At 41.0% G+C, this 24,312-nt stretch overlaps 3 protein-coding genes across 15 annotated transcripts in view; 1 reads left to right on the top strand and 2 right to left on the bottom strand.

The window, feature by feature from the left end:
- Window positions 1-432: 432 nt before the first annotated feature.
- On the bottom strand, window positions 433-18,381 carry LOC139111322 (protein FAM151B). Of its 2 annotated transcripts, none has more exons than XM_070671528.1 (5): window positions 18,128-18,381; window positions 4,956-5,096; window positions 2,583-2,800; window positions 2,360-2,502; window positions 433-1,864 (listed from the first exon to the last, which is right to left on the bottom strand). In XM_070671528.1, exons 2-5 carry the CDS (start codon window positions 5,086-5,088, stop codon window positions 1,471-1,473), a joined length of 888 nt encoding a protein of 295 aa, XP_070527629.1. In that variant the 5' UTR covers window positions 5,089-5,096; window positions 18,128-18,381; the 3' UTR covers window positions 433-1,470. The 2 variants fall into 2 exon arrangements, with proteins under 2 accessions (XP_070527629.1, XP_070527628.1); XM_070671527.1 differs by lacking the exon at window positions 18,128-18,381 and adding an exon at window positions 13,136-13,401.
- A 207-nt stretch (window positions 18,382-18,588) lies between these two features.
- Window positions 18,589-22,415, top strand: LOC139111320 (uncharacterized). The gene is made up of 7 exons (XM_070671526.1): window positions 18,589-19,282; window positions 19,422-19,853; window positions 20,026-20,251; window positions 20,339-20,447; window positions 20,542-20,666; window positions 20,863-21,069; window positions 21,152-22,415. Exons 1-7 carry the CDS (start codon window positions 19,085-19,087, stop codon window positions 21,562-21,564), a joined length of 1,710 nt encoding a protein of 569 aa, XP_070527627.1. The 5' UTR covers window positions 18,589-19,084; the 3' UTR covers window positions 21,565-22,415.
- Window positions 21,827-24,312, bottom strand: part of Bent (projectin protein bent) — a 76,833-nt gene continuing 74,347 nt past the window's right edge. For all 12 annotated transcript variants that reach the window (XM_070671513.1, XM_070671514.1, XM_070671515.1 and 9 more), the window contains 6 exons: window positions 24,096-24,213; window positions 23,873-24,015; window positions 23,562-23,718; window positions 23,127-23,444; window positions 22,919-23,032; window positions 21,827-22,767 (listed from right to left, as the gene is read on the bottom strand). In XM_070671513.1, the coding sequence (XP_070527614.1) occupies window positions 22,565-22,767; window positions 22,919-23,032; window positions 23,127-23,444; window positions 23,562-23,718; window positions 23,873-24,015; window positions 24,096-24,213 (1,053 nt within the window). In that variant the 3' untranslated portion in view covers window positions 21,827-22,564. The remainder of the gene's footprint in view (window positions 22,768-22,918; window positions 23,033-23,126; window positions 23,445-23,561; window positions 23,719-23,872; window positions 24,016-24,095; window positions 24,214-24,312) is intronic.

Genomic DNA, 24,312 nt, shown 5'->3' with positions numbered 1-24,312 from the left:
ACGACGCGGTCTATTTTAGCCTCTGTGTCTAGTACCGTGCATAAATTTACCTAGGTAAGATCCGTAGACATCATAAAGAATACCATTGTTCCAACGCGCGATTATTCCCTTCTGACAAATCTGTTAGATTACCTGGCGAAGCTGCGCGTCGGACATTTGCATTTCACTTGCATAGGTAATTATGCGCGACAATAGCGAGCAGGCGTCTTAATGAATTAGCAAACAATACCAACTATTTTGTCCTAATTTGACAGAGAACAGCGCGCAGTCTACGAGATTGCTATCTTTTAATTCTTGCAGGCTTACTTCACAGCTTATTGAATTCGATTTTTATTCTTTTGAAAAAATTTGTTTTTTTTTTTTTTTGAAGCTGTAAAAAGTACGCCAATTAAATACTCCGGACAAATAGGCACGAGTGAATTTCCTCGTTAATTTTGCGTAATATTTTATTGACTCATTTAAACGCAATGCGCTCTCTTTCTCGCACAGCATACTGCATATATTTTTTTTTCTTTTCTTTTTTTAAGAAATCCTTTGGCTTTAATGCGTAGCTTATACAGAGACTAATATAATTTGTTGCTGCACCTAAATCGGAGATATGTTAAACGCAGGTACAGAGTGGTGAACATTACGAAGGGTCATTAAATACACGACAAGTGCGCGCTCGCGCATTCGGTGAACAGTATTTTATAAGAAATTACGTGAAGTACGCTTTTCCCATGTTGCACTTTGTACTTTAATAAAAAAATTTAAAGACAATTCGTCGGAGACACGCATTTTTTGTACGTAACTTGTTGCCTTTTGCGCAATAGGTGTTTCGAATGTGTAATCGGTTCGCGTGAGCGTACGTGCGGCTGGCTACGTTTATTAACTGTTTTATATTTAACATACGTATAATATTAAGAAACTTTTTAGACATTAATTAACAATAGGTAAAGCGTTATGGTTTATCAATCAACGGTATTAAAGTTATTCTCAATATAATTGAAACGCGTTTACCTACGCATATGCAAGTATTTTTTTTTCTTTCTTTTTTTTTACGTTACCTACTGTGTCAAATATTAAAACAAAAAAGTACATTTTATACAATTAAATTGATTTTTTTTCTTGCTATTACAGTTCAAACAATTTTCTTAAGTACAAATTCTATCGGCAAAAAACGGTTTATTTTTTAAATATTTTTTTTATGGGAAATTTCGCGTGGAAAATATCTCGCTGTGGAAACTGCTCGCTGCGACGACGAATTGGGTGTCATGAAAGATACATCTTAAGAAATGTAGCCGATGAATCGGACGAAGATCCGGCTGAACAATTGCGATTAAATCGATATCGTATCACGGTATCCGCGGCGGGCGATTGTTATCGGATTTCGTCGTTCGCTCGTACTTTCTTTATCGAGAGCCCCCGTATAACGGAAGGTCTCTCCTCTCTTCTCGCCGCAAATCTACGTCTGCTACTCGATTCTCGATTTTACAGCATCTGCGACAGTGCCAGAAGCACCAGCGATGCGCCCAAGCTCATCGCGGACGTCATCGTAGACCCGCTCGATACTTTTTGGAGCTCTTTCTTCAAGTTATTCGGTACGTCTAGGTAGACCTTGTCGATCCCCACTTTTTCGATCAGCTCGGAAAGCTGCTGGGCGTTGACGGAATCGCCCTCCGACGACCAGATCGTCAGGGTCGCTTTCGCGAACGTAGTATTCTTCAGCAACTCGTTCATAGCATCGATATCTTTCGTCACTAGGCCAGCTCGGACGGGATAAGTTACCGGCTGCGTGACTTTATTCTCTTTGAGAGTATCGACCATCTGTTTCAGCTGCTCCTTGCTGTATCGACCCTCGGTGATGTTGGTTAACATTCCGTACCTAAAATACGAAATAAATTTTAATTTGCGCATCGCACAGTTAGGCTAGACTTAAAATTGGCTTCTAATCTTTATTAGCGTAACGATAAAGAATTATTTCTTAAAGCGAGCCAACACCCGTGCATTAACTGCTCTTCAGAAATTAATTTCACCTTGAATTCTATAGATAGAAAGTATAGAAACTTTTTTTTTTAATTATTGAATTCAGAGATTTTTCTTTATTATTCATCTGTCGGGGTTTCTTCATGGATCTTTATTATAATACACGTCTTTAATATCGACGCGTGTTCAATATGTATTCCATCGGTGCGCTAAGTTGAATTATCTCCTCTCTTTCTCAGGGACTTTATATTTATAACCCCCTTTTTTTTATAAGAGATCTTGCGCCGTGAGGGTCACAATATATGTTTCTTTGCTCATACGGTTAATTAATTACAAGGCTGCATATTAGGAACTACTGTTACTCTATTCAATATGCACGCCGGTGCTTGTTTACCTGGTAGTCCAGCCCACAGAAAGAACAGCCTCCGGTAAAGTGGCGATGGCTCCCGTCAGAAACTCCTTCGCGTCAACCGGGGTGGTAGTAGCGTTGACCGGTCCCGGAAGAATATCCGCGTTCAGGAAAACTGGGTACTTGAGCTGGACGGATAAAATGTCTTTTTAACTTCGTTTTACTCTTTAATTGCCGCTTCGAATTACCGAGCGACGCGTATACGTACCGTCGGGCGCCACTTCTCGAGGATGGGTATGCTGTTTTTGAAAGCTTCGTTGGTCTTGAAATCCAGCTTGATGCCCTTTGTACCGTTTTCGGAGGTGATGTTGAGGAATTGCTCGAGCGACAGATCGCTCTTGGTTGACGGTGGATGCGCCATTATCGGAGTGCTATTGCGGTTGATAGTACCCATCACGACGTCGGCCTCCAGCATCATGACGTTCTCTTTAAAAAGGAAAGTCGGTTGTCTGCGGGTACGTGTGTGTTCGTGAGCGCGCGATAGTGTTAGGAGCAGCCGTAGTCGAGACGACCGGTTGGGCGGGAGGGTTCCGGGTATGTGCATACACGTGTGGCGAATATCGATCACGTCTAAAGAGGCTGGAAGACTGCCGGGTCCACAAATTCAGACAGTTTTAACCCTCAAACGGCTGAAAATTCCGGCCTCTCCGAGACTGAAGGTGCGGTCGGCTAGGCTCGTGCCTCTTCAGAGGACCGCGGGATGAAGGGACGTTACTGCACTTGTCTTTTTAGAAAATTGAAAATGGTTTCTTTGCGAACGTTGGGTAGCTTTGAGCCATCGCGCTTTGAGGAAGATTCGATGGGTATTACGAACGCGAGGATTAACATTTTATATAACGATGCTATATAAAAAGATTCTGGCGGAAGGTTTATTAAAAACGTGCGAGGAATGTACGATCATCACGACGATTTTTATTACCGGTTGACGCATCTTAGTCGCGGGAATTAAATAATGAAGATCGAACTGTCGCGTTTCTTTTTATTTTTTTTTCGTTTTCACCGCTGGCCGTGACTACCTTGACGTCTCATTGAAATTCAACGAAGACGCGGATATCCTTTCCAAAAACTTTTGCGTCAGACGTGACTGCGTAGAAATAACTTGTCTATGAAGGTCCAGTCGCGCGTGGAGATGAAAAATGTTAATTCGTCCGTTTGAATCTCTCGTTATTTTTTTTTCTTTTTTTTTTCCAAGCGCATAATCAAGGGAAGAAGTTTTACAACGAGCCTCGGGATCTCGCGCGAGACGCGCGCGTGACAAAGGGGGAAAAAAAAGTGGCTGTCGAAATGCGCGAAATTAATCTCGGCGCGACTTGCATTTTACACGGGCTCGCAACTTGGTAAAGGCGCGTGAAAAGAAATCTCGGGGGGATGCAAACGCCGCGCCCTCGGTAGCTCTTTCCCTCCGGCCTGTCGATATTTCTGGAGGCGCACTTTTCAAGGGCATTCCGCTATTATTTAAAGCGCGCCGATGTAAAAATACGTGTCGTCGTCGTTGTATGCGGGTTTTGCATACAAAGGCGGTGCACAATCGGACGGTATTGATACACGGGAATATCCGTGGAAGTGACAAACGCAAAAAGCATTGAAGGCCTAGAACACATGCGTGTATAGCGAAATGCCACGTAGTTCGTTAACTAATAATACGGCCGGCGGTCGATGGGAGTCGCGAAATTAACGTTTTATCGGTAAATGCGACATTTTCGTTGGCGGTCATTCTTTCGCGGCAAGTGCATTTTTCAATACGACGTATTTATCACAATTGCCCCTCGTTTGCAAATAGTTTCGTACCACCGCGTTAGATAGATATCGAAAAATTGCATCGTATTACTCCAATTTCCGTGGCCGGTCTTCCGCCAAGCCGCGTAAGCTATTCGCTACCTGTCGGCAATCATTTAGTCTTATCGTGCAGCTATTATCTTCTGTACTTTTACTGGTGCAGATAGCGCCATATTAATGTTAATATTAACCCTTGAGCGATTGCGCCACGAGAGAAATTTTCCTCAAATTAATGTCCACGTAATTATTTGTTGTGAATGTCGACCTTTGTGTACAGCGTTTTGCATTTAATACGAAACTGCAACGCTGCGAAATCTCCAAAGTCACGGATTTTGCTGGCAGAGCGGAAAATTGAATAAAGAGCAACAAAAACAAAAAATAAAATTAAATAAAAAAAAAACAGATATCTCTCGCGGGTTCGTTTCGTGATTAATAATATACATTTACTCTCAATATGCAATGAACCGCGCTTGGCTGTAATCGACGTATCGAATTAAAATACAAAAAATTAGACTTTGAAGTAAAATTAAATTCGAAGCTGGTACTTTAATGACAAAATATATTTTGGTATTTATCTCAATAAAAAAAAAATCTTTTTTTTAATTTACTTTTATTTGAAAATTATTTCGGGAATGTTCATCACGTCGAGTGTCTTCATAACGGCGTCCTTTAGCAATTCCGGCAATATTCGAGCACGCGAGAATAACCAGAGCAGCGTTGTTTGTTTTCTTAACTCTCGAGTATAATAAATGAGGAGCGAAGGAGAATTCGGGTCGTGCTTCGATTGCAGTTCCGATCGACCTACCTGACGAAAGTGCATTCTTTAATTCCTTCTCGCTGTTGACGGCGTGCGCCCAGACGATCTTCGTGAGATTGCTTTTGACATCGGCGAAGAACTCGCTCGGGTCGCATATGCTCGAGCAGTTCTTGTCGCACATGGCAGCCTCTGAAACACAAGCAATTCCCCTTGAACGTTATTAATCAGGGTTTCGGATTCGCGCGGATACACGGACTTGACCTTCCCCCATCGGTATTTTCGAGACCGCTCTAACCCATGACCCCAATATCCAACTCCGACGCTCGCTCCATAATTGAGCGAGGACTCGAGAATTCCTCGCGCGATGCGGTGACCGTAGACGACCGAGAATCTCCTATTGTGCCCGTTCGATCGATAATCACGTTTATTTGTCACGTTCATTACGAGGAGTTACTTCCAATCATCGTCTCGGCAGCCAGCATTTCGCGAAACCGTCGTGATTAGCGGCAATGAACGGCCGCGCGAAACCTGAGGCGTCGCCGTGAGATGCGTCGCTTCAACGTGGACTTTTACTTTATTTATTTTATTTCACTTCACTCCGTTTTACTTAATTTTCTTTCCTTCGAGTTGTCTATCCGTTCGGTGGCGTAGATAAAAGTAAGTTATCACGTATCGCCGGAGCTCGCGATTGAATTAATAACGGAATGAATTAATAACGGAGCCCGCGTCGATTTACGCCGTCCGCGACGTTTATGAAAAATTTCTCGGCTCTTTTTCCCAGCGGGTTGTATTATTTCCGGTACCATGGAGCCATGTGGCGAGCAAACTTTGCCTACGCCAAGTGACCCTCCGAACAGATTGCGATCGCTCTTACCGCTGAGCCCTGGCAATCTTTTTTTCTGAACGATCAACAACCTACTTGCGTCACAGCTCTTGGTTCCCGAAACGGACGAATATTTTAATCTTTTAATTCGGTAAAGAGTAGCGCAAAAATGTAAGAGAAATTTTATATTAAATATTATATCTACTCTTCGCAAATATTTTTATTAAAAATTAAAATTTCTCCGAGGGAGAATGGAAAACGTGGAGAATCCGACAGAAGTTATTAGTTTAATAGCGCGGGCGTGTCATTTAAAGTCTAATACCGATATCGACCATAATAAAAAATGTTCCAGGAGCTAATCAGCTTACAATCGGAAGGCTGTATTTGTTCCTGGTCTACTGCTGCTCGTAGAACGCGAAAAAAAAAAAAAACTTTACGAGCCGCTCTTTTTTCTGCATGGCTCATAAGTTAACGTGATTAAATTGCTATGCTCGTTAAGTTGCTCGGAATTTATTTTCTGCAAACATCTCTGAAAGAGAAAAATAGAATCCCGCGAAAAATCGATAACTAGCCACGTAGCCGCGCCAATGATTCTGACTCGTTTCCGGTCCAGCGATCACGGGGGTGAACCCGGACGCGCCGATTAATGAAGAGAGAAAGCCGAACGAAACTTTTTTTTCTTTTGTTAAAAAAAAGGATTAATAACAGTCTCCTGCTCGTACAATTTTCGTTGTACTTTGTTTAATGGTTAGCAGTCGTTATTTGAGTATATCCACTCGCGCAGGATTATAAAACTGCGCGCTTGTCTCTCTGTAGAAATTCACGTTCTTTAGCGAGGTTCACGCCGCGATGAGCTGGAAGGCTATCGAAAACGACGCGCTCGCAGAGAGGCGGTTATTGGAAAATATCTTTATTTGCGGGGGAAAAATTATAGAGAACGCGTATAACAATAATTTAGTTATCATGGCTCGTGGAAGTATTATTAGTGAACGAATTACATTTGTCGAGTAATGACACCGTAATAAAGTTAAGGGCCACTCCCCGGTTAATGTAATGACATTCTTACGGAGAAGTCAATGCCTGTGTGCTTAGACATACGATACTAAAGGAATGAATCAACAAATAGTATTTGAGCTAGTCACGCCACGTTGAACTCGTTTCGATCGCTCGCGACGCTTTAATTATTAGCGTGTTGAAAATATTCTCTGAAAGTCTTCCGGTTCTTCTTCGAGAAAAAGGAGCTCGGCTGCTTGCTCGGGGAGGTAGCTTAGGTCCGAACGTCCCTGCGCACTTTGTCCTTGCCAAAAATCTAAGCTCTCCATTACGCGACAGACGTGCCGCCGGTACAATGTCTTCGAAACGGCCGTTTCCGGTCCGGCGATCCAGCACAGAGGCCATACTGTGCTCGAACCGGTCCGACCACGCGGGAAACCCTCGAGTGCCGGGCCTCCTTTTTATTTTTTGTTACGAGCGGTCGAGGTTCGCTCGTGCGACTGAACCCTACGAGATCGAGGCAATTGAACTGATCTTGACCGAAGCCGGGCGGACTAATTGGCCTAACAATTGATCGGCTTGTTCTTGCCGCGTGTAACGTTACTCAACGGTGCAAGACGTCATTGCATCGCGTTTCACGGGAGCTTTATCGCCGCGTCTGGAAGTTACCCCATATCAGGAGAGATAATGCAGTACGATAAAAATAAACGTTCAGTTTCGAAACGCGCATACGTGCTGTAATATGCATTGCTAGAGTCACAACTCGGAACAAAAGTTCTCACAATATATTTTTTTTTTTTTTTTTTTTTTTACAAATTTATAATTTACATCGACAAATATTCTGTCGCTTTACTTTAATTTTGTTCTTAATAATTTGATGTTATCTGGTATCATATTAATGTTACCTAAATTTTAAATAAATTTCTTTTAGTGAAATTGACGAAAAAATGGATATAATATCAAGATTTAGATAACGTAGCCATCGGCGAATATTTTATATTACTTAATGGAATTTATGATATTTTTGCAAAATCTCTGATACACTTTTGAATAGAACATAAATCTGTTGTTTCATTATTTTAGAAGCTGTACGGTTTTAAAGCTCGGGTTTTTTTTTTAAAAAGAAATTATTTCGATACGTGACGTTACGTGGGTCTTTCCGTATCAACAAATTACAGAAAATATAACTATAAAATGTTCCCTTTTTCTATATGGATTTTCGTCTTGGCGATTCTCGATATTTCCGAGCATCAAGCTTTATCGTGTTTGCCTCGCCGGAGAATGTCAAACGTCACGAACGATGTATCGGCTACCCTTCAGCTGCGCAACGTTTCGAGCGGCGCTTTATCGCGGTCTGTATTTTCTTAGCCGCAACCGATGCGACGTATCACTGAAATATGACGAAGAGGCAACGAGGGATATCTAGCGGAGAAGTCTTCCAGCCTTCCGACAGACACCGCCGTCGCGTTCTTAGCTGCCTTTCGCGATACAAAAGAATCCGATGCCTCTCGCAAGCATACCTGCATAAAAGCATCTTTCACGCATCGTTGCGCCTCGTAGAGTTTGCAAATAGCCGCGACTACCGTCGATCTTTCTTCCGCTGAGAACACGCTTTCGATGACTCAGGTCATCTCGCCGGTGAGGCGGATCTCGAGCGAGTTTTCGCCTAGTCGGCTGACAAAGCGTGACTTATGGCCGCGGACTATTACCGCGGAATCTTGACTCTCGTCTAAAGCGAAAATCGACCGACCGCGAATAGTAATTTTCGGTAACTTCGCATCAAGTTCGATATCTCGGGTCTGCGAAACGGAATAGCCGCGTCAGTTAGTCCGACTCTTCCGCGGAGATGCAGATTACGTCGCCGGTTATCCACTTATACGACATTTTATCGAACTGCGTTCGCAATTTTTAATCATCTAAATGGAAAATTTAAATGTCGAATAATTGGCCGCGATTCGTAGCCCCGTGTTTTCGATCGCTTTCGAACGCGGGGAATAAAGTTTCAGTCGAGTTTAGTTGAAGATTATTACGTACGGTAGGTAGCAGGTTACCGTGGCGCAAACTGTCGCGAATCAAGAAATGATTTATGTGCGTCACGAGACCACATGTGTAACCGATAATAATATCGACAGATCGATAATAAACAAATAATGCGCACGGCAAACAGCTTTACGAGGCCACCTGCCGCACTTGTCGCGAGCTGTTTAAACTTCATTCTCGCGAAAGTACAGATCTCGTGTATTTTTAGGTGATATATAGAAGCGGCGTATCGCGTTTCTCTAAGTTGGTTTTTTTAACGTTTTGTCGAAGCCTCGCGCGAATTTCTGACGGCGTCAAAAGTGGTGCTTCGGTATCGGCGGACGTCGCCGCGAATCTAGGATGCTCCGGTGCCGCGGACCGTTTTACGGACAGATTTACGCTACGAAACGTGTTTAACGCAGTCGCGGAATAACGCGGCCGATATTAATTTAACTTAGAAATAGATCGCGATTGATTTTCAGAGGGCCGCGCCCTGTTCACATGCCACACGTATGATATTACAATGCCAAGCGTGGTACAAGCGTGAAGTTTATAAAGATCTCGCGTTAAGAGGGGAAACTTCCATTGCCGATTCCGCCTGCGCGTGTAAAAGTTCGGGCGAGAGTTTCGGAATTTGACCTCGACTTACACGTGTAGAATAAGGATATCGTATTCGGTGCCGAATATTATTTGAAACCCACTTAATCACCGATTAATTATGGAAGGTGTGCTTTTACTTGGCCAATTCAGACGTCATACATGTACGATAATAAATTCAAATAATTCTTTTACGAATATTGATCGCGACTCCGTGCAAATTGCGTCAACGCGAATTACTTTGGCGTATAAAAAAAAAAAAAAAAATATTTATATAAAAAAGAAAAAAAAGGACCATCGAACTTATGGGTGTTTTTCGTTTTATCGTCTCGTGTGCTTAATCTGCCTGTGATAACGTTTTTAAAAATTTGTCCTATCTCTCTGCAAATCAGTGCCTTTCTATTCAACGAAATCTAATGGACCGTATCGGTGATCGCGACAATGATTTCGCCTCAGTCTCGATCGTTTACGCTCGAGCGTAGATTACGATTCGCATAATCGATTCACTAACCCCCTTTCTGCACTCCCGTTGCCAAAGTCAACGACCGCATTTACAAAGCCTGGCGAATTTCCATTCTACATCTCAGTTGAATTCACGTCAGTTTGCTCACCCAGACACGGGGAAGAAGTGCAAGTGTGCCACTCGCGCTGCAACGTGCAGCCGAGCGAGCGCTCTGCTTCGCTTATCGCGGGACAAATACGTTTTTATCAACGCGTAGATATTTTCTATCTCAAACGGCATTATTTAAAATTGCGTTATATTCACTCAGGTATTGCTAAACTGCAACCGATGCGATGATGACTCAGTTCCTCTCCTTAAGATAAGAATGTAACCTTATCTCCGTGATAGCTTTGCATACAATGCGCATCTTCTTCGTTCAAACGATTATTAAAAAAAAAAGAAAAAAAAAAAGCGCCGGTTATGTGGCGTTGGAAATAATTCAGTTAAATTTCGAGCGAGTTTCGCTTGATAATTGGATTTACAGTTACAGAAAGTTGAAGCGTCGCGGAGCCATACGATTCCCTGTGCAATTAATAACGCTGTTCTTTTTTTCCCCGTCATGTTTAATTTCTTGATATTATTTACAAGTCATTGTACTCCTCTCCGGTTCGCGCAATCAATAACCAAAGAGGTTCCGTTCCTTGATATCAATAGCAAGACGTTTTCGCTGTTACAGCGAGCCGCAATATGACTTTATTCAATATTATTTCCAAAGAGACGTGTACTCGAGCGTCCCTGACGACATATGGCCTTGCGACATGTGTATTATAACGTTTGCTAATTATTTATACGGCATTGAGACATTTACGAACAACAACGTGATATTTTGCTTCTCAGCATTTCAAAATTCACGAAATAGTACGCAGCATCGTTGTTAATTTTACCGTACAGCTAATTGCGGTCTAAATGCTAACATTGCCCACCTACGCAATTCATTTTCGTAATGAGTAACACGTCACGAAAGTTTTTAACTCTCCCTCGGCGCTAATTGTTTGCTCGTGTCGTACGGCCGTTTTCATCTTCGAAACATTTTTTATCTCGAATCTTCGTGCGCCCTCCGTTAAATTATCGCTACGAAGCTCGTATCCGCGATCGAAATTTCAGCGGGAAGAAGTTACAACGGCCCCTGTTATTTTTGTGCCTTCCGCCCTGCGCGCCCGCCGCGCAAAGCCGTGGGTGGAAACGGGCAAAAGTACGCTAAAAACAGTTTATTTTCGAACTATTTTTGCACGGCAGGTTACTTAGGTGCCATCATCGCCATGGTCGCGGCATCGATCTATTTTCGCGATCACTTTATAAGCAACAACTTACCGTACTACCGCAGACAGCAGATCACAGCGTGTCTCTGAGCCTATTAATTAAACTTTTAAAGACGGGCAGATATTGGCACGATAAAAAATAAAAAATAAAAGGAAAAAGAAAATGCATTCGAAACGTATTTACTCTTCATTCGGGCTGCGGTTGTTCCGGTTAAAAATCAGGCGCTTTATCAGAAATCGAAGGGGAAACGTTTTCGCGTTAGAAGGCGAAAGGGTTGAAGAAGTGTGCGGTAGATTTTGACCTACTTACGGGGGAGGAAGGAGGAAGAACCGACGGAAGAAAAGCCGATGCCGCGGTGCACTGCAAATACCGCTTCTACGTGTGCACCTTGGGATTAATTGTGTCCCGGTCGCGTAATTCGAGCTGCGGTTGAAATTAAGGGCTAATTTAACGTAAGACGGTAAAGGCTTGGCTGAGCATGCGGACGTATACATATACGTCGAGGCCGACGTGCGTCACTGTGTGATTATTATTAGCGATCGATTGGGGGACGGGCCGAGATGAATTATATTATCATCATCGTTCCGAGACCCGCGTTCTCTTAATCCTCGGGGAAGTCCGACTGCTCCCTCAGTTTCGGAAGGTTTAGCGCGTCGATCGAGTTAGCGATTCGGGATAGCTTGTTGTTGGAGTATCAACGAAGTTACGAGTGGAAGAAAATTTCATTTAGCACAATCGGCATTAACTCAAGTTGCACCGAGGGACCGTTCCTGAATCTCGGATCTCGTTATCGCCGCTCGTCGAGTCCGTTGCGCGTCTCCCGCCCTCTTTTAATCGGTGCGTCGTATGCCGCAAATTGATTCGAATCTCGGAAACTTTCTGTTTCCACGCGACCCGAGAGTGGCTTTTCCATTAAAATTATTCATTCGCCCCGGGCGCGAACGTCGCGAAAACGTGGTCGCGACATTTGAATCACGGTCTATAAAAAGCTCTAGCCGCGAAGTCACGATTCGCTGAGTGGCTCGCTCGTCCAGGTCAGCGATGGTTCGTATCGCGATTTCATTGTCTTGTCGCGAGAAAAAAAATCCCTCCCCCTCTCCCCCCCGGTCTGTCTGACTTCCGTTCGCGGAACTGAGCGGAGAATTCCGGAGGCGAGATTTCTTGCCGCCGTGCCTGAGAGCTAAGTTTTGAAGACTTCATCCGATTTACGCTCGGCGCAAACTTTGCTCACACGACTTAACACTCAGAGAAGCCCTTCTTCTCGGCCGTGCAGGCGAAGAGCAGCGGCGCGACGAAAAAAGAAAATCGATACGTTTATTAGTTTGGTTTTTCGTTGCGCGAGGCCGAGGCTAGGCCCACATTTTACGACGCCCGTGGATAGGAAAGATACTTCAGATCTCGATTTCACGATCCGCTAAGTGTCACGCTCGTAACCGTTGTCGTAGGACGCAGCTTTAAAATGGGATCGATACGGGCGTCCGGTTTAGCGGAGCTCCGTTTCGAACTCCTCGAAAACGACCTAAACCGTTCTCGTATGATGATTTATGTCCTCGTATGCCTGAACGATAACGGTCCTTTACGTTCAAACGTTAGCGAACTGTCAACAAAGAAGGTTTCGTGTTTTACGTGGCACCAGTCCTCGAAACCAAACGAGGAGTCTAATATTAATAAAGCGTAAATAATATAATTCTTAATATTAATAATTCTTATTAAGAATACTTGGCAGCGTGCATTTCATCTCAATAATGCAATCTCGACGTACGAAACCGTTTGCATTCGGAATTACGAGCGAAACGCTGGTTTTAATTTAATAATATATAGATACGAATACTGTCGATACGTTTAATACGTAGAATAACGAGATCTAGATTAATCCTAAATAATTTATTCCTAAAAACGTCTGCCGCGTTCGAGCAAAACGAGACACGACACGACGATTCACCCTGTTTTCTCGCGGAAACGTTTCGAAATTATTCCCGTCCCGGATTTGTTCGTAGCGTATGAAAAAGGCGACTGATGTTTTATCAAACTTACGAATCACCGCTAGTAGAACGACCGTCGCAATCGTGGTACTCGCCATGGTCCTCGCCGTTGAAATCTTGATGAGAACAGCCGACGTAGGTAGGGGCGGGCGGGTGCGAGAGATGAGGGGCGACGATTTTCGAAGAAAGAGAGCAAGAGTCGAGGGGTGCACGGCGCGGAACAACGAGGCTCTCTACGGTACTCGACTAGACACCCGGTCAACTCGGCAGCCTCGAAACGACTGACTGTCTCCACAGGAGCGAAGCCGGAGCTGGTCGGCCGATCGTCGAAATCCAGGCGCGCGTAATGGTATACGTACCAACGTATAGGCCATCATATTTCGCGGCGCCGTGACGCCGCGCCGGTACACACGTGCTCTTCGCGTCTCCGGAGCGGGGGAGGTTGCATCTCAGATTGCAAGTCGCATAAACGCGCGCAAGGGCGCAGGGGGAGGGATGCGGGATCCCACGCGAGGAGGAGCGTGGAACGCGGCGCGGAAGGACGACGCGCTAACGGAAAGTCCACCCCGAGACGCGAGGATCGCGAAGGGTTCGTATTTCCGCGTGAAACCGCCGACTCCGCATTTGCGCGATCGGAAAAGTAGATGCGTTATTGCGGGAATATCGGGCAGGGTTACCTGATAGGCGAGACAGCCCCGACACGTATCCGGTGGTTAAAAGCGCTTCTGCACGTACTGGAAAGAAAAGAAAAAAAAGATCCGGTTTCTTTTTTTTTTTTTGGGCACCCTTTCGCTGCCCGTTGAACTGCACGTTGAAGGTAACGGCTTTATGCCAGTCTGCATAAACGGGGTAGAAAATCATGACGTCGTATAAATTTGTGTACGTGAACCGTTCAATTAAAAAAAAAAAAAAAAAAAGAAAAGAAAGAAGGAAGAAGAAAGTTTGAAAACTATTAGGGAATAAAAAAAGAACGTTATTTGCACAATTGCAATCTGTATCGATTAAACAATAAAGGCTTTAATCAATCGCTTTGTGATAAGAATGATGGTTTATCAACACCCGCGTTCAATTAATTCCGTAGTTAAAGGCGACACCCTTTCGCGACGTAATCGATCGAAATAGCTTTGATGGGGTTTCTGAAAGGACAGGGCCGATAGTTTACGCGTCGTTGGCGCAATTAAACGAATTCACGTTGTTATTGCGTGCTGTTTCACGCCGTGGTACGGCGGTGCTGCGGCCGGCATGTGCGCGCGGCACAGGATCCCTCAAACGATTCATAAGTGCAACGACGGGGGTCACTTTTCTGGCTCCGCGCGTGGTAGGGTGAAACATCTGCCGAGGGTTCACGACCGAAGGGTTAGGGCTTTAAGCACCGATCTCATAGAACTTTTATAATTCGCGAAACTTTTTTTTTACTTTTTATTTGCGACACGAAACTTCACGGCGCGTCCCAGCTGAGCCGAGGCCGATACCAGCCGAAGATTCGATGCAGCTTGGCAACGCGGTTCGCAATTGTGAATAATTCATTTTTCCCAGAAAATTATCGCGCTTTTATTGTGAAAATAAAAAGTAGCCGAAATTACTTCCACGTGACTCATCTTCCGCGTTTCATTATCACTAATTATCTAAATTGATAAATGCACGTAGTCACCGTATAAAGGAATTACGATCTAAGAGATGTCACTCTGTAAATCGCTTTTTGTTGGTAAAAGATAACAAAGCTGCTAACAATCAGCGGAATTCACGGGAACCATATAGGTTTTTGCGAGCGTTCGAATTGCTCGGATGACTAATTAAGTATCTTACACTTTGGCATCAAGCGATCGTCAAATTGCTATTAGCAAACACTTTGAATCATCTGGTATTATGTGACAGATTTATACGACGCGACGAATCGTAATACGCTGACGGAAAAAAAAAATTAAAAAAAAATAATAATTGACTTTATCGTTTTATTTTACCAACAGTGCTATTACAATTTACAAGGTGACGCTCCGGATGTTTCATTGAATTCGTGATTAATTACTCCCCGATGTCCAGCACGCGAGCTATGATTGTCTAATTACATGTTAAATGCTCTAATAAATCAACGTGCGCGATTCGTACGGCGAAAGAAACCGTGGTAATTATTTGCGATTGCACGGTAACGAAAATGAAACTGCAATTACTTCTGCTAATACAGTAACATAAAAGTAAATGTATCTCCTTTGATAGTTATCAAGCATAAATGTAAATACGCAATTAATTAGAAATATTAAGTTTGCGTATTCCGTTTATCAATTATATCTTCTGCCTTTTAATACAGTAATGTTACTTATTTCGAATACGTTTTTAATTAATTCAAGAGCCGGACGTATCGCATTCTTAACAAGATATCCGTCCGCAAGGGGCACAAACGCAATTAATTATAGTTCACGTGTTAAAGTTGTTACGGCGGGTCAGCGGTGTTAATGAGTTAATTTCGCCGAGCGAAGCGGCATTTTTGCAGAAGGGCCGACTTATTTATTTAACTCCGGAATTGCGGCCCTTTTGTACCTCTTAGAAAGTGACGTCTTCTCATTCCTTAGAAGACTCTTTTCTTTATGGATCCCGTTGCCACGTAGATAATGTTTGTTCGAAGCTCATACGAGAGACAGTATGCGTCATTGATTACACTCTTGCTTCATTTGATAGCGGCTCTCGCAGCGGCGTACTTAATTGAACGAAGACGGATTGAAGTTACGCGATACCCCGCGTAGTTTTCACGCAACATCATTTTTAGAATAGTCGAGAATAGGCACGGCGACTCGGTCATTCGATATTCGCGATTACCCCGCGGCTCTAATTATCCTGATGCGTTATTTCAATTACGGGAAACCGTTCGTTTCTACTTGAGAAATATCTCCGGCGATATCGCCGACGCCGCTTTTAATCTCCCCAGCCCGTCGTTGCCGGAGATCAGACACGGAATTTTCCAAAACTGTATTTCTGTAACAACGTTCCGGAACGATCTTCCGATTGTTACGACTTTCTGGCGAATTTTCTTATCAAGTAATCGCACGTCTGTCTTCAGCTTTCTTTTTTTTAAGTCGACGAAGATAAGAACAGGTTTTTTAACCTGACAAGGAAATTTGTTGTCAGGAAGTCGAAACAAACGGTTTTAAATATAATTAAAATAGCCGTAGCTGCGTTTTAACTTTCATTGATGTTAGTCGTCACGGGATTTTTCGCGATAAAAAATTTTATCGAACTAGCATTTCGCCGTCCGGAGCGGACGAAGCTCGTACATCCGCTTTAAAAGAAACGCTCCACGGTCGCGGCAGGCGTGACAATTAGACGGTTCCAATTTTCGTCCGCATGCTAATCTCATTGCAGATTTCACTCGCCGGCGTGAAAAAAAAAAAACAAAAAGCATTGAGGATTCAGAGAAGTCGTCCAATCTTGCCTGCCGATAGCCACGTTTTTGAGCCATTACATTTTGTGATTTTACTGACGACAGATACGGTCGAGTAACGTGGAATTCGTGTGTTAGATAAGATCGGATAAACATATTTAAAGCGACGAAGATTTCCTTGCGAATTTTTTTTATCTCCGATCTGTTTATTTGGGTGGTCGAATTAATCCCGTTTTATTATATTAGTTTTATTTTATGTAAATGACACATTCTATTGTGGTAATACGCAACGATAAGATAATATTTCAACTCTTTAAAGTCTTTGCTGTGTGACACATCGTATCCGCGTCTGTTTTGTGCATCAGCATCAACACTATTGATGTCTGAATTATAAATTTAATACCGCTATAACTATTAACGATTAATTTTACGAAATAATAATTAAAAAAAAAAATGCATTCTCTTTTCATTGGACCGCGATATATCTTTCGCAATGCGCTCGGTCGTGCTCATCTTCTGAAATTTCTCCACTTCGGGCTCTCGCATCGTATCTCTCGCGGCGTGTTTGTCCGCCGGCTCGCTTGCGTATTCAACATTCAAAGTCAACAATTGCATACGCGTCGCTTTAAACATGCGATTTCAGCTTGTCCGGGTTACGCGCACGCTGCAATTTGTGTAGCGGGTAAGTAGCTTTAGCAAAAAAAAAAAAAGAGAAAAACGGGGAATAATCTGCATGCGCCGCCGTGAGTATTTCGATCTTTGCGCGTCGCGTCGCGTACGCATACGTCCCGCGGTCGCTGCTTCTTCATTTCCGCTTTGTTTCACGCACGTGTGCGCATTTTGTCACGCATCGGGAATTGAATATTGACGAAAGCGACTTCCTTATTGTTCGCCCGTCACATGCACATTTTCGCGCTATAGAAAGAGAGCGTTTACAGCTCCGCGAGTCTGTGCCTACGCTTGTTCACCGCTCGCGCGAATCTCGTTCCCGGGTAACGCAAGCAAAAACGCACAGGCGGAAAACCTATCAATGCGTCCAGCAGAAGGGGCAATTTAATTTCTGTTAAAGCTCGGCCTCGATCTTTACAAATAATCGCTATATAACTTACAATGCGAACGAGTTATTTTAAAAAAAGGGGACAAAGGCGAGGGAGGTGAATCGATAATTGGTCTTCTGCGAAGGATAAAACTCCCACGCCTCTCGTCGTTTTTCTCTCTTAAAATTGTAGGCTCGAGCGATTTTCTGGAATCTATTTCTCAAAAGGCTGATACGATGTTATTAAATCTTGATTGACAAATTTCTTTGCTAATTGTAAGATCAATTGGCGGCTCGAGTTTTTAAATATATGTATAATGCAATGTACTAACGATATGTAACAATTCATTTATAAAAAAAAAATATATAATTTCTCTACACATGGTTAATGAGATGTGCACTGAAAAGCAAAGTTTTCTACGGCGATAGTGGCTAGCGTACGTAACTCTAGGCAGTAAAAGCAAGGGATGAGAGAACGGAGAAAAAATCAGTCTTCGGCAATCCGGCCGGCGCGATATGTAATACATGCGGCACACATGAAACTCGCACACGACGTTAAAGTCGCGTTCTTGTACAGGATAAGCGGGATAGGCCGCAAAAGTCTGTTTTATCTTACATGCATGTATATTACGAACCTGGAGATGTCGCCACGTACCGGTCCAAAATTTGCGCTTATCGTACCGATGCCGTGTAAATTTGTCGACAGCTTTAGAATCCCCTAACCTAGGCATAAAACAAAGCACAGAACGATGATTAGACTAGCACTAAGCACAGGAGTATAGAAAACGATCGTCCGTTCCCGGGTCGACAACGTCGACATTTATTTATAATACGACGCTTTTTATCCGGGGCCGAAAATACGCGTAGTCGCGGTGCGACGTAACCTCTTGTCCGAACCTCTGCAACTAGACTGACCGATCTTTTAAAATAGGAATACAATCTTGCATTTTAATGAAAATTAAGCTGGTTGAATAAGTTGCTAAGTAATGGGTATTCATAAAAAAAATAAAAGGCAAGATTCAACGATAAGTCTCGAGTTTTACGAATTTAAGAATTAATTGTTATAAAATTAAAGAAAAATGAATACCTTTTTTTAAAGCTCTTTATTAATTGTTAGTTTAATTGTCCTTGGCTGTCGAAAAAGGAGGGATCGATGTAGTAGTGGACCGCGTTTTCTTCTCAGTTCTCATTGAGTGCGTTCAGCGTAACAACCGCTCACTGAGCGCTCGTTGAGCGGTTATTTCGTTGAACCAGAGAGCCCAACTCGGAATCGCGGCTTCCACGCGTGTAGATGCGTAGACGTGTGAAACCAGCGCTTCGGCGCCAGCGATTCCAAGTTGGGCTCTCTGCGTTGAACGCACGTATTGTCATGTCAGTCTTTGGTGGCCGGCAACAGCCGGTGTTGCACGGCATGTGTGAAATGTGTGCTTTGGCCTCTGCAACTCAAGTCTGACGAATTTGTCGATTGTCGTCTAGTCTGTCTAGTAGTCCCTTTAGTCGCCTCGGCGCGTTGATAGCGTGATATCGCAGAACACGATAAAGAGATTTCTGTGTCTGAATACATTTATCGCATCGAACGCGTACAGGTTAAAATGGGAGATGATAATCGTGAGAACGAGAGAGCACATGAAACAGTGACTTTGATTCTCAAAGATGAGCGATTCGAGGTTGAGAAAAAGAAATTAATTGTCAAAAGCCAATATTTTGCCGCTCTTCTATCTCCAAATTATTTAGAACGTAATCGAACAGAATACGTTATCAATTACGACATATCCTCTACTCTGTTGCAGGTTAGCTAATTTAAACAAATTATACATAAAACGTGCATCGAATTTTATTCCTATAAATCCCACAGTCTAATGAAAACCATAATTTTATCTTTAATTATATTTAAGGTGATAATTACATTATCTTATAATAATTTTTTAGGATTTTATCGATTGGATTCACAATGACAAAATTATATTTCTATTTGAGATGACAAGTGATGAATCTAAATTACTTGATAGACTTTTGACTTTGTTGGAATTAAGTGTTCTATTTGCAGCAGATAATTTAATAGAAAATATAACCGACAAGCTGGAGAGAGAATTTATGTCACCAAAATATGTAATTCACATTTGGCTGATAGCACAAGAACTGAATATTAGCATATTACGAGATCTTTCCTTGGCCTGTTGTTTAGACCGTTTTATTGAACTGCCACTTGAGTCTGTTTGTAAATTGTCACAGGAAAATTTTATGAAATTAGTTGGAAACATTAATCTTAGATATATAAAACACAATGCATTACACCTTGTAAAACAAATAAATTTTCAACTGAGTAAAATTTTAATTGAGTGGAAACGTTATAATAATGATGTGAGTATATGTTAAACATCTTTACACTTTATTGAATATAAATTTACAAATAGTACAGAAACCATAAGTTTTTCTTCAACATATTTAAAACAATTATTTCATTTTCTGATTACACTCTGCAATAATATGCATTAGAATTTTATAAACTATAAAATCTCTTATCTTTTTGCAGTGTACATCTGAAATATGTATAGATTCATTTTTTTCCTCAAAAAATAAAGAAGGAAAAATTTGTCACAGTATTGTGTCTTATAAAGATAAAAATAGTGATCAGTTTATTCATTGCTGGGATGGTAATAATTTTTTTCAACTTACCTCATTCCAATATCCCACAGACATTACTGAACAGTGTCTCAACACTGGTAAAGCTCTTGAAGGAGTGCAGGTGATTGGTAGAAGTATGCAGACTATTATTTTTTTATTCTGCTTTATCTGAAACAATAGTCTTAATTGTGTACGATTTTTATGTAATTTTTTTACTCAAGGATACGATTTATATCTTTGTGGTGGAGAATATGGTATTGGTTCAGGAAGATTTAACAAAAATATATGGCGGTATTCGCTAATATCCAAGAAATGGTTCCTTGAAACAGTGTAAAGATTTTTATCATATAAATAAAATATTAAATAAAATATGCCAAGACAATTTAAACAGTTCAACTTAGAAATCTTAAATTTATAATTTTAGTATGCCGAAAGAAAGGAGACATATGATTACTGTGTTTTTAAACAATAACAAATTAGTCCTGGTGTATGGTGTAGGAAAATATCGGCAAAAACTGCAAACTATAGATATTTACGATATTTATACAGGTAATTTTAATTACATTGTACACATTTTATTAATATGTAAAATATTCAAATCTAAATACCGTATAATAATTTCAAAGACATAAATTGCATTTTTATATGTATGGTGTTGTTAGATTGCTTCTCGTAATTATATCTTTGTAAAGTTAATGATTTTTATTCATTAAAAAATATATTAATTTTGTATTGAATAATGCAGGTGTATGGACATCGTCAAATGCAGAAGTAGATTTGCAGTTTACCAGCGTTCCCACACATTTCGTTTCTAAAAACAAATTAATTGTAACTGAATATATGCCTATTTTTTATATTTATTTTTTAAATCAGGATATATGGAAAGTAATGGAATTTCAAGGATTACAAACTATGCCAGTAATGTCTCTTGAAAATATGCCATGCTACTTTGGTAAATATTGCAGTTTGTACATTAAATAACTGAAAAAGAAACTTTATTCGTTGTAATAAATAAATAAATTAACGTTTTCCAGATTTCAATCAAGATAAAATAATTTTAAAGGCTGTCACAGACACCTGCAATATGAAAAATTGTAATTTTGCAATAAAACCTATGACATTTCAAGGAAAGAACACTATTAAGATGACGAGCAATGCGGAAATAAAAGAAAATAAAATTTTTCTATTACCGACAAAGAACACAGAATTTAATTTATATTTAATGCCATTTCTTGACGCGAATGAAAAATCACATGTATTGCTATGTGTTGATATTTATGACAAAGATAAAGCAGACTTTAATGTACACTTGCATAACATTCCCATACAAAATCTAACAAAATTTCATCCTTGGATCTCAAATAGATCTTCCATTTTTTTTGGTTTATGTAATCCAGCTGATTTACACACAACGAATACTCAATTTATCAAATTTATAACTCATTAATCTTTACGAATACCAAAGACTGTATTCAATAATTAACTTTGTATCAGTATGGAAATATTTTTATGTATAACATATAATTTTTATATAAAATAAATTTGTTTATTAACTGGATTATGTACTTAACTTAAACCAAGTGTTTTGAGAATGGTAATGTGTATACCATAACTTCTGTATTTTATTAACGCTAACACGAAATAAATATAGAAAAAATGAATGACAACTCTATATTAATAAGATAGGAACGTGTTATTCAAAAGACTCGTTTTAAATTATTATCATTTTATTTTATCGTAAACTTTTTGACGGAAGCAGTCTTCAAACAAGTAAAACACGACAGTGCATTATAATGGAATAGGAAGACACATTGCGATAGTATCGCGTAAAAGTACTTGCGCGTTCGCTTTAACACCATCGAAAAATTTCTTCGGTGAGGATTTTAGATGTAATATTAAAAACAGATGTTCGCGGATGCTGGCTGGTTTCACCGAAAAAATTATCGCGGGCGTTATTATTTCACTCGTTTCTTTTCTTTTTCGAATATTATCACGATATGTTAAGTTAAACGATCGTTAAGTAGCTGCGTGTACTCGAGTGTGTGCCAAGTCGTGTAATATAGCAAAGCCGAATAATTTAGCAATAAATTGCGCGTGCTATCCGTAAGGCTTGTATGCGGTGGCGGCGAATTCACAATTTTCGTCGTGCCAACAAGCCGCGTTCGAACAATTCTAACATATCGTGCGGATCACGCGACATTTTGACAAACACACAGGATGAAAATACAGCGTTTCAGAATAATTTACATACAGAATAAATGAAAGAGATAGAGAGAGAAAGAGAGAGAGAGAAAAAGATTAACATTAGTCTTCTATAATTCTCTTTTTCCATCTGTACAAAGGGATATGGCATGCTCTAAAAATGTTCGCTACGACCAAACCGCTTCAATTTGCTTCATTTCGGTCGTCGACCGCGATGATAATCGACGTGTAATTCAAGGTTAATTTCACAGCTCGCCAGGGTTAACAACGTTGAGAGCGAACGCAGAGTTTGTTTCGCCCTTCTGGCCGATCGCACGCGCTAAGTATTGACCGACATCGCTGGCCGTACACGTCTTAATACCAAGCTCGAAAGACGTGCTGCCGTCCGAGCTAAAGTGATATCTGCTGCTCGTTTCAGGAATCGCCTTGCCATCCTTCAACCAAGTCACTAAAACAATTATAGCAAGAGTTTTACATAATGAAACGTAAAAAACGAAGAAAATTATAAAAACCTATTTACTTATTTAAGTTATTTTCTAAATTATTACTTATTCTTACTGCCGTATTAATTTTTTTAATTGCTATTACGGACTAATTACCTTTCAAAGGCGCGGTATCAGTCTTGCACGTGAAAGTGACCGACTCGCCTTCACTCACTGTTGCAGACTGCGGGAATGTCGCGAACGCTGGGCTTTTCGGCTCTTCATTTGGAGCTAAAAGAAATTAAATAATAAAATAATAAAATATAAAATATCGATCATAAATAGCAAACTAGTTAAACGTAATAGTTAAAAGTAATTTTCTTACCGAGTACGCTTAACGTGCACGACGAGTAGCTCTCTCCTGCATCGTTGAAAGCTTCGCACGTGTAAGTGCCGGAATCCTCGGGGAATATCTCGGCAATAATTAGTTTGTAGATATTAGCTTCGTTAGTGTACTGGAAGTCCTTGCTAGGCTTGATTTCTTTATTGTTGTGTAACCATATCACGTCGAACTTTTTCGCACCAATTATTCGGCAACTGAGGGTCACAGCCTCGCCGTCTTTCACGTATTTGCTTGTTAGATGATCGACGATCTTCGGCGATTTGTCATCGCCCTGTTTTTTCCCGGCAGCGTTCTTCACGGCTAAAAAGAAATTATTACTTTATTTATGAATCAATTTTTGCTTAAAGCAGATCAAATAACTTTAAACTTAATTTTTCTAAATTAACGTTAATGTTAACGAGATGCAGATAGCCTTACGTTTTACAGTCAGCTTGCAGGATGTTGTATCGCTGCCAATGCTATTTGTTGCGAGACACGCGTACTCGCCTTCGTCTTCGGGAAATACCTCGTTGATCATGAGAGTTGCTACTCCGTTCTTATATTTGAGATCGACAATCTCCGACGAACTCAGCAGCTACAAAAAGATATTATCGTAAACGCAAATAATTTCTAACAGACCTGTTTCTTTCAGATGCAATTTAAATAAACTCGTTCTAAAAATTATTCTGTATATTCTTGTATATATCCTGTATATATCCGAAATATAAATTTCAGATTTATGCATCTACCTTGCCGTCTTTGCTCCAAGTAATTTGCGGTTCTGGGTCGCCGTCGACTTTGACTGTAAGTTCCAGATGTTCGCCGTCGTTAATCGTAAGATTCTTTAATTTCTGAGCGAACTGCGGTGGTTTCATTGTATCGTCCGAGGGTTCTGCGATGTATTCGTGTTAGATTTAAACGTTAAATATTATTAAATAATTTAGCCATTCAGTATTAAAACGATATACTTACGAATAAGTTCTTTCGTTGTGCTCCTGGACCGAGATGGACTACCGGTGGTATCGAGCTTTGAACCATATTTTTTAATGCTTCGTTTATCGGATTCGTTGACTTTGACGCTTGAGCTATCCTAAAATTATATCCAAGAAATATATCAGTAATTTCTTCTTTTTTTTTTTTAATTTAAATATAATTTTATTATGTTTAATTTTTTAAATGTGTTTAATAA

This window comes from Cardiocondyla obscurior, linkage group LG23, assembly GCF_019399895.1.
Source record: "Cardiocondyla obscurior isolate alpha-2009 linkage group LG23, Cobs3.1, whole genome shotgun sequence".
Lineage (NCBI taxonomy): Eukaryota > Metazoa > Arthropoda > Insecta > Hymenoptera > Formicidae > Cardiocondyla > Cardiocondyla obscurior.
The sequence above is the reverse complement of the archived record's forward strand: the minus strand, read 5'-3'. Positions and strand labels throughout refer to the sequence as shown.

What these genes read in the sequence shown, in the direction of transcription:
- LOC139111320 (XM_070671526.1), top strand. Translation starts at nt 19,085, where the DNA reads ATGGGAGATGATAATCGTGAGAACGAGAGAGCACATGAAACAGTGACT. An exon ending in AAATGGTTCCTTGAAACAGT is followed by an intron (nt 20,448 to 20,541) that starts GTAAAGATTTTT and finishes TTATAATTTTAG; the next exon opens with TATGCCGAAAGAAAGGAGAC. An exon ending in TATTTACGATATTTATACAG is followed by an intron (nt 20,667 to 20,862) that starts GTAATTTTAATT and finishes TGAATAATGCAG; the next exon opens with GTGTATGGACATCGTCAAAT.
- LOC139111322 (XM_070671527.1), bottom strand. Translation starts at nt 13,181, where the DNA reads ATGGCGAGTACCACGATTGCGACGGTCGTTCTACTAGCGGTGATTC. An exon ending in TCGAGAAGTGGCGCCCGACG is followed by an intron (nt 2,503 to 2,582) that starts GTACGTATACGC and finishes TTATCCGTCCAG; the next exon opens with CTCAAGTACCCAGTTTTCCT. An exon ending in TCTGTGGGCTGGACTACCAG is followed by an intron (nt 1,865 to 2,359) that starts GTAAACAAGCAC and finishes TTCGTATTTTAG; the next exon opens with GTACGGAATGTTAACCAACA.